Raw genomic sequence first — 20,247 nt, 5'->3', positions numbered from 1 at the left:
ATAAATACAATCTTTATACTTTCTAAAAAAGTAGTGGTATCATTTCACTGGAATTGGAAGCCCAGCAGGAATCACACTGGGAGGTGAGATGCAATAGGAGGACCTTGTGACATTAAATCTCTAAGCCATGAATTCCCTTGCGATGTACCACGCCATAGAACCTTGTGCCACAAAATGTGCTTGGTCTTCTGGAGATTGGGACAGGTGGTGGGATTAGTTGTTAACGAGCCCTTATATAATAAGGTCAGGTGCAAGGTTCCAGTAGGATCTGGGCCTGTTGAATGGCAGCTCTATCCTTAGCAGAGCCTCTCACAGCCCCAGGCTGCCACTCCCAACTCATGTTGGGGTGTATTAGCGCCTCCTCTCCCCACATCTCTTAGCAGCAGCTGCACCTGACAAACTTCCCATTCTCTAATCGCTGTGCTAAATATAATGCAGCTGACTGAGTCCTTAGTGTGGGGTCAATGAGGTGGGCTTGGAGGTATATGCTGGCCCATGGCTGTTTTCTCTATCCCCAAACGAGTTGGGAAATAGAAGTCATGTGGAGTTAGCATTTAAAAAGAAATAGAACCATCATAGCCACAGAAGATTATTTTCTAATTTTCGTGGAGTGGCGTGCATTGCGATATTGATCAATAAGAAATATGGCAATATAAATATGGAAAAATCAAGGTGGTATCTTTATTAGTGCTGTTTAAAGTGTCACAAAAGAAGGAATAAATTATTCAATCTTCGGAGAACAATGGCTATTAGACTAGATGGCAATTTGACTGCTTTTAAAGGCCATTTCTATCTGTCCCGGTTAAATTGTAAGCAAATTGGTAAAAACTAATTTTTACTGATATTATGTAACAATTTGTAGCTTTAAATAAATAAAGCGCCACTTTGCTTAAAGAAAAATGTTAATAATTTATTAATAATTCAAATAACTTTTCTTGTGTGGAAAATATTTACTAGTTAAAGCTAATTAGAAAACCATTGTCAGATATTCTGTGGAAACATTGGCACATGTGTATAATGCATAGCTTGAAATAACTAAAATGTTTCTCATTTCTTTTTCTATAGTTGAAGGATAAATTAGATACAAAGTTTATGAAAGACTAGAAATAAAATCTTCAAAAACAATCCTTGGTTTCTTTTCATTTTTTCTTTGTTCCTTCTCACAAACTTTTTGCAAGCTTTAATAAATCTCCTTTATAAATTTAATATGGGGAAATTATCCAGATAATTCTCTTAATAATTAAAATGAATATACAAGTAACAAATCAAGATATCAGCTGGTTTATTTTGTCTTTTCAGTGTAACATCATTTTCTATATAGTTCTTGTAGCCTCTCATTTTTAAATCCACTTTCAAAACAGTCTCATTCATGTCAGGTAATATTTGTTATTCTTCCATCTTTTCTTTTTCATTTTTTTAATTGAAGTGAAGTAACATCTTTTAGAATTAACCTGGGTCCATTATTCAAAAATATCCTTCAATATGTCCAATGTTAGAATATTTTGCTTCATTCTATTTTAGTAAGTGAAGTCTGAGTTGCTCTTCTCTAATAGTAATCTTTAATTCTTTCTAGTTTCTTCTTAGGTCCAATTTTTAAAGTCGTATTTTATATATTTTAAAACAATTCATAACAAAAGAATTTTCCCACAGGAAGGATTTTTATAATTAATTCCAAAGTCTTAGTTCAAATTTACCTGGCTGCTTAATCCATTTGTAACTTTAAAATCTAGGCAGCCTTTTGCTGTTTGTTTTAGGGGGGGGGGATAAGTTCTTAAACCTGTATTTAAAACTTCCTTTATGAAAGAAACTCATGCATAAACATATTGATCCAAAGGTCTTTAATACCTGAAAAGCAGTTAATAATCAAATTCTAAAAATGATTAGAAAAGGAAGCATGTGGACCAAATGTCCTTTTAAAGGTGACAATCACAGTTTGAGCAAGATGGTTATTCTCTATCTCCCAGAGCTTTAAACCCCGAAGAGTCTTGAGGTCTCCTCACTGGGAACAGCTTTCTGTTGCCCATATGTAAGAGATCCTAAGTCCTGTCTTTGTCCAGAGAGCCAATCTTTCATAGAGTTGTTTTCACTTTGCCATTTCTTCCCCAAAAGTCTAAGTTAGGATTGTTAATATAAGGAAGGAGTATAAAATCAGTTTATTTGATTAAGGTTAAAATAGATATGTTATCTCTGGTAACCTTCAATGAAATTTTACTGACATAATGACTGAAATGATGAAGTTTCATGAATTTGTTTATGGATAAGAAATGGAAATATGGGAAGAGATATTTTGTTGTATCTTAAGAGAAAGTGATGTTACTAAAGTTGCTACATTTGTTGTGATGAAAGGAAAAGTAACTTTATATATTTATTTTCTTTTTCTTTATTATATTCTTTTTCTTTCTTTTCTACTTTTAATTCATTGTTCTTTTTTCTTCTTAGCATCTTTTTTCTTTTCCCTTTTTAATTTGTAGTAGTTTTGATTGTTGTATATTGTAATCTTTAATAATTGCAACTTTAAAAAAGCAAAGCACTTCGACTATGCTACAAATAGAATTGAAATAAAAAATTACTATAAATAACATAAATGGTTTAGTCAGATTATCTGGAACTGTTTACTAACCAAGAATTACTGCTGGATTATTGTGGGACCTAAAAAGCAGATATATTACTACTGGGAATTATTCTTTTCTTGGATCTTGACTTTTCTCATTCTACCCCATTATGGATGTTTACAAAAAGCACAGAAATTAAATTACACAAAGTACAGCTCTTTTATGCAGAGAATAATTGCTAATCTACATAGCAGATGAATGAGGACTATCCAGGTTCAAATTATCTATGACTTTACCATTTAAAACCCAGTTTTAATCAGTGAATTATATAATAAATGCATTGCTCACTACAATTACTTAAAATTCATCTGACAATTTCTCTTAGTGCACCCTAATATTCAGTTTGATTTTGTATTTCTGACATAGGAATTGTGACAATTTCTGATTGTGACATGCTTAGTATTGTAAAATTTGTACGTGTTGATCTTAGCCATCCTATAGCAGTTTCACTAGGTAGATTTTTTGTCTCTCTGTACAGTAGAACCTCTGGTCATGAGGCTTCTGACTATGACCAAATTGGGTTCTGACTAAAATAAAATAAAATAAAATAAAATCTGCAGCTGGAAATTTCCTCTTCCACACCATTTTTTTTGTAAGCGCCAAATTTCCAAAATTAGGTTCAGGTCACAACCAAATTGGGTTGCAACCAAAGTTATGGAATGAAATATGGTCTTGACCAGAGGTTCAACGGTATCTTGATGGCGTGAAGATCAATATTTTGCATTACAAAAAAATTGTACATTTTTCATTTCAGGGGTAGTTGATTTTGCAGTTGACTTTCATCTTGCCCAGATGGAGATAAGAAGGATTTGGATGAGACAGGCTGTACCAGAGAGGGCAATATTCCAACCAGAAGACGTATAGAAGCCGACAACTCAGCCAGATTATGAGCTACAGCCTCCAGTTGGGAACCTTGATTCTTAATAGCAACAGAGACAGAACCTAGTTCCCCATGGAGACCTTTCATTGTATGGACCAAGTTCCTCAGGGCTTGTGGTGAACAGCAACATCTTTGATCTGCTTTACTTTCTTCGTGCTTTATAAGACAGTCTGGGGATGATTCACAGTGTTCAGAATAGGTGACAGGTTTGGCAGATGAGACATTTGGATCTGATGTTTTTGTCAGGCCTAGTATGGTGGAAAAAAGTAACCGTGACTTTTCAATATCCCAACATATCCCATTAGTAGCTAAGAGAGCAATCCTTCCTAGCATGGTACTTTCTATATACATTGCATACATTGATTGAGAATTATGATAACTAAATATCCCGACATATATGTTATATAACGGATTTGTAACTCCCACAATGTTGATAGGAATTTCTATGATTTCCCAATACATATTGAAAGCATCAGGATAAGGGAGTGTGCTGTAAAGAAATAGATATGACCTTTAAAAAACAAAGAACTTTTTCCTAGCCTAACAGTGAAGATTTATCTTCAGTACTTACATGTTTTTCATAATTTACCTTTTGAGTTGAATAAATTGTCTCCCAATTGTCCATTCAAAGTTCTTGGACTTGGGTACTGTTGGCTTGAATTGAAAACTTCGTTGGAAATAAAGATAGATTCTGGTGTAGTTGGGACAATATTTTGTAGGAATATGAAATGAAATGAGATTTCAGAATTTTGCAGAAAGCACATTAAAAAATTCCAGTATGTTTTGTTTTTAGTGGATAGCGGAGTTTTCTAGAAATCCCTTTGCAATCATTAGCTCAACTTCTCTTTTTCTAAAACAGAGGTGAGGAACTATGGCCCCTTCAACTGGCTCAGAAATTCTAGGAGTTGAAGTCCACATGTCATAAAAGGGCCATTGTTCTCCACTCCTGTTCTAGAGGGAAGGAGAAATGCTAGCAGTAGCTACAATAGCTACTTACTTTGAAAGGGGAAAACCAGGTTAAGTTCATAAGACATGTATTTATCCATGGTTTAATGATGATTTCTTAATAAGCCACAATTTTCTGGGTTTATGAGAGTCAAAATGTTACAGTGGTTAAAGAACTGGGCTAAGACTGAAAAGCCATTAATTTCAGCTCTGCCTTAGGTACTAGCTGAATGATGGGAGACCTACCTGCTCTCTTTCAGCCCCATATAGACAGCAATGGTAAACCATTTTTTAAAATATTGCCAATTAAACTGCAGGAACTTGTCCAGGTAGTTTTCAAAAGACAAAACTGACTCTAAAGCATGTCTGGCTGGCTGTCTCTCTTTCTCTCTCTCACTCTCTCTCTCCCTTTGCCATTTTCTTTTAAATTCTTACTTCCTCATTTGGTGACATTTTTATGACCTTTGAACATTTCTAAATACAGTAACATTTTCTCTCATGTTTACAGTTTGTAATATGATGGTTTCCTTTAGATTGTCTATAATTTTATTGGTCCTTAGTTTGGGTACAACATGTATATATGAATGCATGTGCATATTTTTTATTGTTGAAAAAAAATTATAAATATTCTATACCATAATGGCTGGCTTTAAATAACACTAACTCAAAATCAAACAAATTGTATTACAGTTTATTGTGAATTGTGACCTCAGTCACACGGATGTTGCAATAATACTAATGGAGAAGAGATTAGCTACTGCTGTTATATTTTTTATTCTTTTTTTCCTTAGCCACCCTGCATCACTTGTCAATGAGATGGGTGGCATATAAATTTAATGAATGAATAATAAATAAATAAATAAAGCAAGCAAGCAAGCAAGCTGCCTTTTCCTTCATGAAGATAAAGATACTAATAGAAAGGAGGAGCTGCCCCATCTATATGTCTGCTATTGATTTCCTGGAATTTTGCTCCAGGAGAAAAATGAAACTATATTTCCCCTTCTTCAACCACTATTGTTCCTCTTCTCCAAACTAACTACATACCCTTCTTTTCTGGTAGCAAGAAAGACAAAGACAAGAATTGCCAATGCTAAAAGGGAACCAGATAGAGATTCATTATCCACAGCACATCCTATCTTGGGCCTTGCTTCAGGACTGTTACTCACCTGAGAGTTCTACAGGATGGGGATCTGTATTTGATTCCTCCTGTTTTTCTTGATTTGATTTCTCTTCATAATCTGTGACTTTAGGGGTAGTTGTTTCAATGTGCCTTTCAGGTTGCAAATTCTTTGTGGTTATAGGCAATTCCATCTCTTTTGCGACTTCCAATCTTTTTGCGAATTCAAACAATTCATTCCTCATATCAGATGCCCTTATGACTTTCTCAGGTGCCTGAATCCATGTGGCAGTGGTGATGTCCTGATTTTCATTGAAAACATCATTGAATTCTATGTTCTTGGTAACTGGAGACACTTCAGTGTTGCTATCCCAATAGATGGAAGGCATTCTCTCAGGGTTAAATGATTGTGCAAATGGAGGTGCCCCTGCTCCTGATGGCCTATCTCTGTCTGATTCAATATCTCTCATAGATAATGGTTTAGATTCTATGAATTGTGAAATGGGCATTTCCTTCCTCTTTTGAAATGATGACATGATCTTTGAAGAAATAGCTGATTCCATCTCCTGAACATGCTGTGGGTTTTCTGAATTATATATTGTTTTATCTATGGGTCCAGGAGTTGTTGACTTTATTTCTCTTTGAGATTCTGTATACCATGTGTTGGAGGATGGCTGAAAATTTTTAGTGGAAGAAATTGATTCTTTTTTCCATTTTTGTGTGGACAATCTTGTTTTAGGGAAGTTGTATGATTTTTTTTCCTGCATGTGTTGCAATATATTTGGACTAAGTGTTGATTCAACCATACCTGAAGGATTTGTTGACTTTCTCTCCTTTTCCAGTTCAATTTTGACACTTGGTGTTTTTAAAAGAGGCTCCACAGTGTACCATTGATTGAGAGACTTTATGTTTGACTCATCTGGAAATTCCTGAGTGTTTGTGATTATCTCTGCTACATCCATCACATTTTGCAGCTCTGAATTGTCTGGAGATACTGGCTCAGGTGTGAGAGAGATTGGTTGTTCAGTTGCCTTTGAACTGCCAATTGGTTTTTGGAACAGCAGACGTTTCCACTTGCCTAAAATCAGAAAATGTGTACCAGTGTCAGATTTACCGGTGTTCTTTCCCCATAACACTAGTTATTTCTGGCCATTCTCAGAAGCCTGGCAAATGTTCTCATTAAACATTCTTGGATAGAAATAGGAAAGTTTCTCACCTGTGCAGATGACAGAAGCATCTTCATGATGATTGCAGTTATGTTTCCCCCAAGGTTTAGAATGACAGCGCTTTATAGTAAACTCTCTCCCAGTGCAGTTGACATCGTCCAACCAGATAGGTCCAGATCCTGGTCCATATCGAGCATTGCCTGGACTGAGAAGTGGAGCTCCACAGTCCAACTCACGGCATACAACAGCTGCATCCACCAAGTCCCAGCCATCATCACACACTGTGCCCCACTGGCCTTTGTATAACACCTCTACCCGTCCAGCACAGGATTCAGGGCCATCTACAAGCCGCAGATGCTGCTGGCCTAAGATACAAGGAGTAGAAAATGGTTAAACAGAATTACCGGTAAATGTCTTCCATCAAAATTGTTGCCTTGGAGAACATGATTTCTCATTGGTGTATTTACTTGCATCAGAGAAAAATATGTAGTGCTTGAAACAATGGAGAAATGATCCTGCCTTGACTGGGGAAGGGAGAATAGATAGAAATTTTAAGAAAATGAAATATATGCAGTGCTTTATTTACCATTCTTTGGATATAAATTATTTATGATTGTTTCTTCCAACATTCACCCACTTTCCATGTTCTGTTTCCAAGTGGATTAAATATAATGAGAAAACATATCCACCTCTTTACTTCATATCTCTAATTAGAAGTCCCTGTTCTTCAGACATACAAGCAATTCAGTTGGAACCATTCTATGAAATCTGAGTACAAATCCATTTTAATCCATGTTTTATGGAGCCATTGAGAAAGAACACTTTGTGAGTATTTAGGACCAAACTAAATGTGATATTATAGGGCCATCACCGAATTCCCTGAATAGAGTACAAACTCTTCTTTACATGACTTGTTTCCTTCCAGAGATCGAAACTAGGAATTATCTTCCTATGAGATAATTTTTAAAAATCAACATTTCCTAAGAAAATTGATAGCCTTTTCTCACCAAGAGACAGATTTAGTTAGGTATATGAACAGAATTAGGAAGACAGTACAAACTGTCTGGTATCCATGAGGACTTGGGCTTGAATTATTGGAGGAGTAGAGAGGCCACGTTCTGTTCCTTTTTATCTAGTTTTCCTTAACTACAAAAACCTGTAGAACACCAACAGCAATGCAAGACTGGTCAATAAGCTTCAACAGTATAGTTCTAGTGGAGTTTCATTTCAAATATGAATAGTAAGCCAGTAGATCACTAAACAAAGTACAATAACATCTCTCTATGTTACAAAACTACTGCCATTGAACACTACTTACTACTTCAGTATACTATTTTGGGTAAATGGGATACCTCTTACCCTAAATTGGCTAACTAAAGCAAGTGGTTACCAGAATCTAGTATGATTGCACAAACTTTATGACAGGGTTATGGAAATTTGCAGCAGTGGTGAAGGGGGGAATGGGTTTACCTCAATTTAATGGCTCCACTTCCCCATCTGAGAGAACCTGAGTTTTAATATATTTCTTCTTGAAGCATATGAAGAAGGATATAAAATATATTATAATATTTAAGCCACTTTCTCTCCCCTTTTGCTTTCACAGAAACTAGCATGGATACTTCCCACATATATAATAAAAACTGCTCCTGGATTATTTATTGCATCCTTTCATAACTTAATGTTTTAGGTTGAGACTTTAACTTGGAAGGGTTTCCAGCAACTGTAACCAAAAGCAATATGTTTCTTCATATCAGTAGGTTGGAAAAGACAGATCTATGTTTTCATAAAAGAAGTAGTTGCCCATTTCTCCTTCTTACTCACCACTTTCTGAAAGACCTCCTTTGAGAATATCATCTGTGGGTTCTTGACTAGTCAAAGTTTCTTCCTGCTTTCTTATAAAGTGAATAGGATGTGGAATTTGATTTGGTGCCGCAGACCAGGATTTCTGAGGAGCTAAAGTCTTTGTAAGCATAGCTGTATGCTCTTCTATCATGGCAGGGGACATTGCACCTGTTGGAAAAGAAGTCAATAAATGACAGAGCACATGCCACAGTAGTAATTCCACAATTCTTCAGAGCAAAAATAGTCTTGTATAAATGTATTGTCTTTGTAAGGGCTGAATATACGAGTGGCAACTTGAACTAGAATTTTTTATTACCTTGATATAATGGATTTTCTCCAAAATAATCCTGGGGGAAAATGGTGAAATGCTAAGCAATCTTCTCCCATTTCCTATCATTGACATGTATTAGAACACAACTCTATGAATTACACACCATCACAGTCTCTTTAACCATACCTGCTAGGATTTTGAGAGTTGCTGTCCCAACATCTCTGGAAAGTGCCAGAGTGTAAACGACTATGTTAGAAATTCCTAGTTCTTTGTCCTATAGTGTTCCCCTTCAAGACCTAGTTTGGAATATGTCCTGGGAAGGGTAGGTAATTGTTGTGTCTTTTCATTCTCACCTGAACACACAGCCCCAGCATCTTCACTGTGTCGGCAGTTGTTTGTTCCCCAGGGACTGGTGTGGCAGTCTACCAACTTTGACTCTTCTCCTTTGCACTGCACATCATCCAGCCAGATGACACTGTTCCCCTCACCAAAGAAAGCACCACCTGGTGCTGCCAGAGCCTCCCCACAGTCCAGCTCTCGGCATATAACAGTAACATCCAGAAGGTCCCACATGTCATCACATACTGTCCCCCACTGCCCTTCATGAAATATCTCTAGCCGGCCAGAACACTGATTTCTGCCTCCTACAAGTCTTAGGGTTTCTGGAAAGAAAAAGAAGGAATTTTAAGGCAGATTGTGGAAGAGCCCACAGTACATATGAAGATAAGTTTGCTATATACAGTGTTCTAAAAGTAAAGATAACATCTCCCTTTCATTAAGCTTGAATTTTCCTTACTTTAAGCTTGAAAACTACACATCCATAAATTTAGAGTATCTTTTTCTTAAGGGAAAAATATTTTTCTCTAAATCATATCCAAATCTTTTGCTTTGTTTGTTTTCTATATAAAATTATTTTAAATAATGAGGTCTGGTACTGCCTTTCCTCCTTACTTGCCCCAAAATATTAAATTTACAAATTATTTTTAAGTTAAATGACTCAGATCAAAATCGGTTGATAAAATGGAGGCATCTCCCATCTCCCCAGTGACTTTTAATCCTGTTCTGAAGATTGACAATTTCTGTGAAAACAATGGAAGTGTGAATTTTATAATTGTACTTACTCTCAGTAGGTGTAGGAGATACAAGTGGCCTTATCGTTGTTACTGCGTCCATTTTGCCCTTCTTGAAAGATGTGTGGGCAGGAATGGCAGTAAAAAGAGGGAAGCGTTGTTCTGTGTAAAGACAAGTGGGAAGGAATCTAGGTTTCATTGCTCCAGAAGGCACAGAAAGCTATAAAGCTCGGATCTGTATGTATTGATTTATTTAAAACATTAATACAGCTTCCCCATCTTAAAAACAGCTGCTTTTTTCTTCTCCTGTTCAATCATATTTGATTCTGGGAGACTGCCTGGAGAGTTTTCTTGGCAAAGTTTCATAAATGATTTGCCATTGCCTAGGCCTGAAAAAAAATAATTGGCCACAGGTATCCAGGTGGGTTTATACCTAAGTTGGGGCTCAGAAGTGGGTTGCTCCCGGTTTGGCCCGGATCAGGCAAACCGATAGTAGCAGTGGCAGGAGGCTCTGCCCACCTGTCCGGACACTTCTGTGCATTTGCGAGTGCGCACGAGCACGTAAGCAAACCGGTAGTAAAAGATTTGGAAACCCACCACTGGTGGGGGTTAGAATTCATGGTTTCTAGTCTGATGCCTTAATCGCTGTGCCAAACTGGCTAAGGTGGGTAATACCCAGCAATAAAAGCTATATATGCAACTAAAACGAAAACCATAATCCCACCCCACCCCAAAGAAAAAAGAGTAATGGCCACTTTGACCTCTCCCCATTCCAGCACATTCAGTCTTTAACTGAAAATTAAAAGTCTCCGGGAGGAGGCATTCCACAGGACAAGGATTACAATGGAAAGGCATATTTTTGAGACCCACAATGGGATGTACTTAAGGGAAGGAACTTGGAGCATGCCTTGGCACATCTAATGAGATGCGTAGATAACTCAACAAGAGGCTGTTTGAGGGGCTATCCTTGCATTCAACTCTTTACATCAGGTCACACTTAGTATAGTAAGAGGCTCAACTTTGAAAGAGGGTTTGGTCAATAATTTATTAGTTAAGTTTCAAGGTGTGGACAGAGAAAAACTTATCTATTAAATTAGATGCCAGGAATGTCCCTATATTAAAACTAATATTGGAAAGACTCCAATTGTCCCCAGCAAGCTTTTGTTGTAACTTAAACATTTGTTTTTGTTTCTCAAATACTGGTGTGTACTTGAAACAGATTTGGTAGCTACTCTAAGTAAGACTGCTTAGAGGGTATCTCTGTGTGATAATCAATTCATCTGGTATAGCCAACTGTATGGAGGAGCAAATATTTGGACCTCTGTAAAGAAAGTGTAAAAATATTTGTAGTGTCAAGAACTGACATCCAGTTGTCATTTATGTAGTATATAGAAAATATTTCCTGTGTCTGAACAGTTAGGCCTGGAACAAAAATTGCTTTTAAAGAAATATATTATTGCTTCAAGCAGAGTTTCCTACTCTCAGTTTTTCTTATTTTTTCTGGGATTTAAATAATGGTGAGAATTGTGTTAAGTCATTGTTGGGCAATTTTCTACATCTAAACTATAAATTAATAAATAAGCTTCATATTTGCTCCCTGTTTTATGGGTAGGTTTCAATCATGACATTGATTTTCACATTTAATGATTACGATGTAATCATTATGCATGTAACACAATAAATCAAGCTGAAAACAATGCCTAAATCAGGGAGCTACTAGGGAGAAAACCACTACCCCACCAAAAATGGCAGGACAACTGCTATATACAAGAAAGTGAACCCTATCAGCAGGTTCTGACCAGTTCTGGAGAACCAGTAGCAGAAATTTTGAGTAGTTTGGAAAACCTGTAAATACCACCTCTGACTGGCCCTGCCCCCATCTATTCTCTGCCTCCCGAGTCCCAGCTGATCGGGAGGAATGCGGATTTTGCAGTAACCTTCCCCTGGAGTGGGGTGGGAATGGAGATTTTACAGTATCCTTCCCCAAGCCACACGCACCAAGCCACGCCCACCAAGTGGAACCGCTAGTAAAAAAAAAATGAATCCCACCACTGAACCCCATACTTACTCACACCAATGATATTATCTAGTACGGTAATGAAACATCTGCCACCAAACAACCAAGCTCAGAGAGCACCAAGAACTACACAATAAATTACTTCTAATCTTCTTAAGCAATCATCTTGTGAAAACAGTTGGCAGTAACAAGAGCCCTACCTGAGCAGATGGCACTGGCATCTTCCTCATGGGTGCAGATATGCTTGCGAAAGCCACGGTGATGACAGGAAAGCAGGTGCCTCTCAGTACCTGTACAGTGTACTTCATTGAGCCAGATAGAGCCAACTCCTTCACCAAACCAGGCTCCATGAGGTGCTGAAAGGGCTTCCCCACAGTTTAGTTCTCGACACACAACAGCAACATCACGCAGGTCCCAATCATCATCACAGACAGTCCCCCATTCACCTTTGTGAAGAACCTCCACCCGTCCTACACAAAGGTTAGGACCTCCTGATAAACGTATCTGGAAAGTGCCTGGAGAGAGAGAGAGATCCACAGGGACACCCAAAGCTTTTTCTCTTCACTTTCAGTAAGGTGCCCTGAATATACTGAAATCTTTTCCCTTGAACTTATATAAATCAGTTTTTATCATTTAATTATTTGCTTTACATGATTTCAAAACCAGAATCAATACATAAAAGCAATTATTTTTTATAAAGAAATACACATCGTCTGCAAACTGATAATAATAAAAATTATAACATGATAATTTGTGATGTTGCTATTCTCGTATAAAGAATATACATTACAAAAATTGCAAATCATGTTGTATATTTTATTGCACAAGTCAACCCATCATTTGGTTAGTTTATCTGGAAGCATTCTGATATACAACACACAGTGAACTAGTGTTCACTGTAATGTTCACATTCTGAGTACAACGTACAGTGAACTAGTCTGGTCCACTCTAGTTTACATGTAAAATGCAAGACAAGGAAGTGCAACAAAAGAGTCTTGTTCCATCACCACAAACAAATTTGGTGCTTTAGCTGCCCATTTTTCTGCAGTTTCCCAATTAACTTTCTGTATTATTGAAAAATCTGAGGTTCCCTTGAATTTGCTGATATTGCCCTCTTGTGGATGACACCAATTTAAAGCATAAACATCCACATTTGGAAAAAGAGCTTGGATATAAATATGGTAGTGACTATAGTTTATAAATCATCAATCTGAAATTGATCAGGGCAAAGATCAAAGTAGTCAAGTTTTAATTGGATTTACCTGTGACATGAAGTTTCAAGAAGACAACTGCAAAAACAAAGCAAGAGAGAAGTGAAAGCCAGTACTCCTTACATTCTGGGTTTTATTTAGATAAATGCAATATTTTCAAGCCTTAGACATTTGGGGGGGGGGAATATCTTTTAGAGATACAGAAGCAGTTGCAAATAACATAAGAGGAAAATATTCTTTCAAATCAAGCTCATGTAAATTATTTTATTGATACACTTATGCAATGTTCTTGGTGTAAGAGCATGAAAGTTGTATGCTATTGTTGCTACACATTTTTTTCAGCTTGTGACCTTACCTTATAATTTTGGTATACAATAAATATTATATTAATAACTATTGTAATTTCCAAAACAGTATCCTCTAAGGCAATTTATGCTTCTCTGGTACTGATTTAATTTGCATATCTTAAGGCACAGCATGCTTAACAATTGCTTACTGAAGAAACCATAGTGTCTGAATAAAACTGAATTTGCTTGATCTTATCTCCAATATGAATTCAGACAAACTTCTTTTTTCTGTTTTAGCTTGTTAATAATATTTCTTTCCTTACAAACTTTACCATCATCAATATTATTTGTATTTGGCATTTTATACTAAACAAGTCAGATTTCCAGGAAACTAAAAAGGTACAGTAAACTAGGATACATTGGAAACTTCTTGGCATTATCTTCTGATAATTTCGTCAGGTCATGAAGTAATTAAGGCTCAGTCTACCATTATGCAGATAAGAAATCCAGCGAAGATAATGCATGTTAACAGAGTGCTTAACATTGGATCAGGCCATTTGATATTTTTCCGTGCATTACATACATTGAGTTGTCAATACTGAGGTTAAGAATTAACTAATATTCTATGAAGGTTCTATATGTGGAAACAGAAAACATGGCCCCTTTGCTTCAGAGAGAACGACCCCTAGGGCAGTCCTAGATCCATTTTAGATCCCTGGGTTTGTTTTCTTCCTGGGCAACTCAAAGTCTGGCTTAGAATAAATATATTGGTTGCAGAACACATCATTCTCCTTCTGTCCTGGCCACTTTTTTACAGAGGCACAATTGAGAGCTTTTTAACAAACTGCATCACTCTTTGGTTGGTCACTGCCGTGCCTCAGTGACTGCCATGCCTCAGAGAGAAAGTCTATTCAGAGGGTGGTAAGGACAGCCAAGAAGATTATAAGAACATACTTCCTGTTATTCAGCCTACTGCTTATAAGAGCTATGTGCTTAGAGCTCAAAGCATTGTTAGAAACCCACACACCCACTTCACAGTCCGTTTCTATTGCTCCCCTCTGGGAGGAGATTTTGAAGTATTTTTAGCAGGACTACCAGATTCTGTAACAGCTTTGTTCCCTATGTCATTGTTTCCCTCACCATGTACATGCATACATCCAAACTAGATTGTGTTGTTTCTCTGTGTCATATAATATATGTGGCAGTGGTGGGTTCCAGATCCTAGTGCAACCGGTACGGTGCAACAGGGCCAAACATCCACCACATGAACGTGCACAGTGCACGCATGCGTACATACTGTCTGCGACGCTCTGCGATGCTTCGGGGATGCTCTGGCTGCTTGGTGGAGCATCGCACAGGTGCCATACGCTCTGTGAGCATAAGCCCCGAATAGCTCAAATACAGGTAAGGAGTGTGGGTGGGCGGGCGGGCCCTCCAGAGGACCATACCTGAATGGTACCTGGTGCTCCCAGCAGGCACCGGTACGTCCGTACCACAGCGTATCAGTCATATCCCATCACTGATATGTGGGTATATACATAATTTTGTATTTATTGATTTTGTCATGTTTATGTAGTATATATTGGAGGCGGAGCCCCTTTGAGAGCTGTATAAAACAAAATTTCATTTTAATGTATGCCAATTAGTATACGTTCAGTGTGACAATAAAGTTATTTTAAGACTAAGTCTTTCATTCAATGGCTGACAACCACATAGTCCAATTCAACCTGTGCTTCATATTCTCTTCCTCACCATTCCAAATGTAAACTCACAATACAATGATTTTCTTAGTTGTGTTTCTGAAGATCTAGTACCCTTAGTTAAACCAATTTCAATTCTAGCCACTATCAGTCATGGTTCTGCCACATCAATCCTGCAAAGTAAACTGATTCAGAACTTGAAGCAATGAGCTTGAAATATCCAGCCATGATAATGAAGAACACTTTCTGAAGTATCAGCACAAAATGGAACCAGAATACATATACATGTACGTACACGTACGTACACACACACACACACACACACACACACACATATATATATACATATATATATATGTCTTTGGTTGTTCGGGTTTTCTCCCGCGTAGAATTGGAAGTATCTTCATGACGTTTCGATGAAGTCTCATTCATCATCTTCAGGCTGGTGCTTCCGGCTTGCACCAGCCTGAAGATGATGAATGAGACTTCATCGGAACGTCGTGAAGATACTTCCAATTCTACGCGGGAGAAAACCTGAACAACCAAAGACGTACATACAAACACCCACGAAAACCTCAGAAAACATATATATTAAGCCCACGCTTGAAGATGGCAGGTGAGATCATATATATATATATATATATATATATATATATATATGTATGTATGTATGTATGTATGTATATGTATATGTATATGTATATGTATATGTATATGATGTATATGATGTATATGTATATGTATATGATGTATATGTATATGTATATGTATATGTATATGTATATGTATAAGTATATGTATATGTATATGTATATGTATATGTATATGTATATGTATATGTATATGTATATGTATATGTATATATATAATGTTGTATTTGTACTGATAAATAAATAAAGGGAGACTAGTATAGATCTATTTCAAGCTAATTAGCTCTCATCAGCTAGCCATACCCTTACTGGGATTTGAATATATATATACATACATACATATACATACATACATACATACATATACATACATACACATACACACACATACACACACACACATATATATATACATACACACACACACGTGTGTGTGTGTGTCCCTTGACTTACAACTGATTGCTTAGCGACTGTTTCATATTACAATGGACTCCCCAAAACGTACTTACAAACCAGTTCTGAAGTTCTGGTGGCTTGTCCCCCCCAAGGACATATGATCACATATGGTTTGCTCAATGATAGGCCTACATTTACAGCAATTTGCAGTGTCCCATGGCCATAATTTACTATTTTCCAAATATCAGGGTTTACTTTCAGTTATTGGTAAAAACACCCATTAGGGGAAAAATGGGATTCTCTTAACAACCACATTTAGGATAATTCTTAATAATAATCAAGATAATCCCCTTAACTGCTGCAAAAAAGCTAGTAAAATCAGATGGACCTGTAAGGACCCACTTTATGACCATCATGATCATATTGGGCAGGCTCCATTATGACTGTAAGTTGACAACTACCTGTAAAACTTCATCATCTCAATAGATAAGATAGAGTGTTATCCTTTCTCAAATAGAAGACTTAAGACATTGATGGCTAACCTTTTTGTTGTTGCATACCCAAAATGCAAGGGTGTGTGCGCGACAGCACACATGCATGCCAGCACCTATAATGCAAAGCACGCCCCCCTATGTGCATGTGTGCGTAACCCCTCCCATGCTCCACACACAGACGCCGCACTGCTTGCTTCCAAGCTGAGCTTGAAATTTCATCCAGGGGGCTGGGGGAGGCAGTTTCCGCCCTCCCCATGCTCCAGGAAAACTTCCAGAGCCTGGGGAGGGCAGAAAACAGGTCCAATGGGCCAATCAGAAGTTCAAAAATGGAGGGTTTGCTGAAGCGTTGGGAGGGTAAAAAGGCCTCCCCCAGCCCCCAGAAACTGATCATTTCCAAACTTCTGGTAGGCCCATTGGCCCATTTTTTGCCCTCCCCAGGCTCCAGAGTCTTTTCTGGAGCCTGGGGAGGGCAAAATTGGCCTCTCCCGGCCATCCAGAAGGCCAAAAATCAGCTGGCCGGCGCATGCATGCATACTGAAGTTGACGGCTCACATGCTGGCAGATATGGCTCCACGTGCCACCTGTGACACACGTGCCATAGGTTTGCCATCACAGACTTAAGATGATAGGATATATTTTTTTAAATGCAGCACAACTATCTACATGTGTATGTTCTCCTTTATGTACAGGTAGTCCTCTGCTTACAACCATTCATTTAGTGACCATTTGAAGTTTCAATGGCACTGAAAAAATGACTTATGATTGTTTTCACACATATAACTATTGTAGCATACCTGTGATCACCTGATCAAAATTCAGATGCTAGGCAACTAGCATGTATTTATGATGGTTACAGTATCCTAGAGTTATATTATCACCTTTTGCAAACTTCTGACATGCAAAGTCAATAGGGAAGCCAGATTCACTTAACAAATATGTTACTAATTTAACAACTGAAGTGATACACTTAACAGCCGTGGCAAGAAAAATTGTAAAATGGTACAAAATTCACTTACCATATTTTTGGGAGTATAAGACGCACCGGAGTATAAGACGCACCAAGGTTTTGAAGAGGCAAATTAAAAAAAAATAGTAGGTAGGTAGATAGAGGGATAGAGAGGGAGAGAAAGAGAGAGAAATACAGTAGGTAGATATGGAAAGAGGGAGAGAGTAGTTAGTTAGGTAGGTAGGTAGGTAGGTAGGTAGGTAGGTAGGTAGGTAGATAAAGGGGGAGAGAGAGAGAGAGAGAGAGAGAGAGAAATAGAGATATATAGAGAAATACAGTAGGGAGGGAGGGAGAGACAGAGTGTGTGTAGGTAGGTAGTTAGGTAGAGGGATAGAGAGAAAGAAATAGAAAGAGAGAGAGAGAAATACAGTAGATAGGGAGGGAGAAAGAGTGAGTAGGTAGGTAGGTAAGTAGAGGGATAGAGAGAGGGGGAGAAATATAGTAGATAGGTAGGGAGAGAGACAGGGAGAGAGAGTAGGTAAGTAGGTAGGTAGGTAGAGGGAGAGAGAGAGAGAGAGAAATACAGTAGGTAGGTAGAGGTTTCCAGGTGTATTTATCCATGTGCTGGAGAAGGAAATAGCTGACAATCTGCAGCACCTAACTTTGTTCCTGCTGGCACAGCACTTGATCAATCTAATTCTCATCCATCAGTTAAAGAGCTTTCCAAAAGGGAAAAAAAAGTTTTTGCACTATGCACACCTTCCAAAAATGGGCCCTTTTTTGTGAAAACTGGCCCTTTTTTCCCCAAATAAAAGGCATGAATAGCCCGGGGGGGGGGCTTGCAGAGTGCTCCTGGGGGGAGATGGGGGCAAAAATGAACAAAAAACGGCCCGTTTTTCATGAAAATGTTTTTTGTCAAAAAATTGCATGCATAGCCTTATAGAGGCTTATAGAGTGCTGCTGGGGGCCCGGGGGGGTTGTCTTTGGCTTATTTCTGCTCTCCCCAGCCCCCCAGGAGCTCTCTGAAAGCCTCCCTAAGGCTATGCACAGCCATTTTGGTGAAGAGGTGGGGCTTCAGGAGTCAAAAAATGCTGCATTCGATGTATAAAACGCACCTAGAGTTTCAGCCTATTTTTTTGAGGAAAAAAGGTCCGTCTTATACTCCGAAAAACATGGTAACAATTTTCTTGCTTAGCAACACAAATTTTGGACTCAACTGGGATTGTAAATCAAGGAACAAGTACATAATGGATTTCTGTTCATCTTTTGATATCTGAGATGATGGCAGGAATGTTTTTATTGCAATTTACTTAGGTCATTTGTTTGTTTGTTTTTAAAGAATTTTATTGATTTTTAAACATTTATAGGAAAGGGTAGGTGGATATACAAAAATTTTGGCAGCTCCATCATGCTAGAGGTAGAAATCTCTCCAAATCTCACAACTTTTACAGAAAAGAAAAAACAAAAGATAAAAGACAAGCAGAAACAGCGTCTTGTTATACATTGTATCAACCATGTGTTCAATCATCTCTTTTGCCATTTTCTAATATATCAACAATTACAATGATATTTCAAATACATTACTTAGATCATTTGTGAGCTCTTAACATTTTAATAGTTTCATCTGGATTTCTAGAAAAAAAATTGCAGAGTTACTTATGCATGAGTAACTAAATGGAATAAAAATGTTATTTCTCTTCCATCCTCTCGTCATGTAATCTGCTTTCTAAACTGTTGCAAGACAGTTTTCAAATTCATTAAGTACAGCCAAGTCTATTAAGTAATCTGTGTTTAAAATAAATCAAAATCAATTTATTATAACTCTCAACCTCACAAATCTGAAACACCTATTGTAGAATAAATGAATGCAAAATGTAGAAGCAGATGTCTTCAGCAATGTTCACTTGAGGCTAGAATATAGATAAAAGTACTGTGATCTAAAATAAAAACATATGTATTTCCTGATGGAAATCTTGATAACACTTTTGCATTGATCTATGAGGATTCATCTCTGTTACTGCCACAGAATGTCATTTCCTCCTACAGCAGTGGATCAAACCCATGCAACCACATCTCCATTAGTGCATTCTTTCCCATAACTCTGATGGGAATCACAGGCTTGCTGGTAAAAATATTAAGCCACTCCCAAAGGGCCAGTTTGCGCCCCCCCTCCCCCAGGAAAATAAGGGTAGCAGTAATAAAGGAGACACTACTCACCCAGAAAGGACAAGGAGGACCGCATGGTGTGAATGGCAGGATCAGTGAGTTGCCTCTTTGCAAAGGCAAATCAGAAGCAATAAAGGCAGAAGACCCAGGCTGTGAGTCAGCCAGGCAGAAAGGAAAGTAGGAAACACCCCTGCTTTGCCCTGGGTCATGTAACTTCCAATCTGCAGCCTGGGAAAAAGAGAACCAGACCAAGGAGGAGAAATTCCCACAAGACTAAGCCTGGTGTGTGAGCCACATTTGAGACTTTTCTCTAAGACCTTTCAAGAGAGCCACTTAACAGAGACCTAAGCTGGGTTCCTGTATCTGTCAATGGAAAACTTTAAAATGCATGTTGATTATGTAGCAATTATACTAATGTGCATAGCTTGCTCGTTTCAAACATTTTATAAAACCATCATTTGTCCTGAAACACAGCTT

At 37.7% G+C, this 20,247-nt stretch overlaps 1 protein-coding gene across 2 annotated transcripts; it reads right to left on the bottom strand.

Moving 5' to 3' along the window:
* Positions 1–682: 682 nt before the first annotated feature.
* Positions 683–19,886, bottom strand: LOC309381456 (uncharacterized protein). Of its 2 annotated transcripts, XM_081932460.1 has the most exons (10): positions 19,822–19,886; positions 13,183–13,209; positions 12,121–12,435; positions 9,955–10,065; positions 9,187–9,495; positions 8,542–8,730; positions 6,771–7,085; positions 5,604–6,632; positions 4,082–4,183; positions 683–3,740 (listed from the first exon to the last, which is right to left on the bottom strand). In XM_081932460.1, exons 1-10 carry the CDS (start codon positions 19,844–19,846, stop codon positions 3,358–3,360), a joined length of 2,805 nt encoding a protein of 934 aa, XP_081788586.1. In that variant the 5' UTR covers positions 19,847–19,886; the 3' UTR covers positions 683–3,357. The 2 variants fall into 2 exon arrangements, with proteins under 2 accessions (XP_081788586.1, XP_081788587.1); XM_081932461.1 differs by lacking the exon at positions 4,082–4,183.
* Positions 19,887–20,247: the final 361 nt, after the last annotated feature.

Source organism: Natrix helvetica (assembly GCF_964273705.1).
Source record: "Natrix helvetica genome assembly, chromosome: Z".
NCBI classification, from domain to species: domain Eukaryota; kingdom Metazoa; phylum Chordata; class Lepidosauria; order Squamata; family Natricidae; genus Natrix; species Natrix helvetica.
This window is presented reverse-complemented; position numbering and strand designations above follow the sequence as displayed.

Coding starts and splice junctions, on each gene's coding strand:
- LOC309381456 (XM_081932460.1), bottom strand. CDS start 19,846: ATGCGGTCCTCCTTGTCCTTTCTGG. Junction 13,210..19,821: donor GTCCTCCTTGTCCTTTCTGG/GTGAGTAGTGTC, acceptor TTGTTTTTGCAG/TTGTCTTCTTGAAACTTCAT. Junction 8,731..9,186: donor TGCTGGGGCTGTGTGTTCAG/GTGAGAATGAAA, acceptor CTTTTCCAACAG/GTGCAATGTCCCCTGCCATG.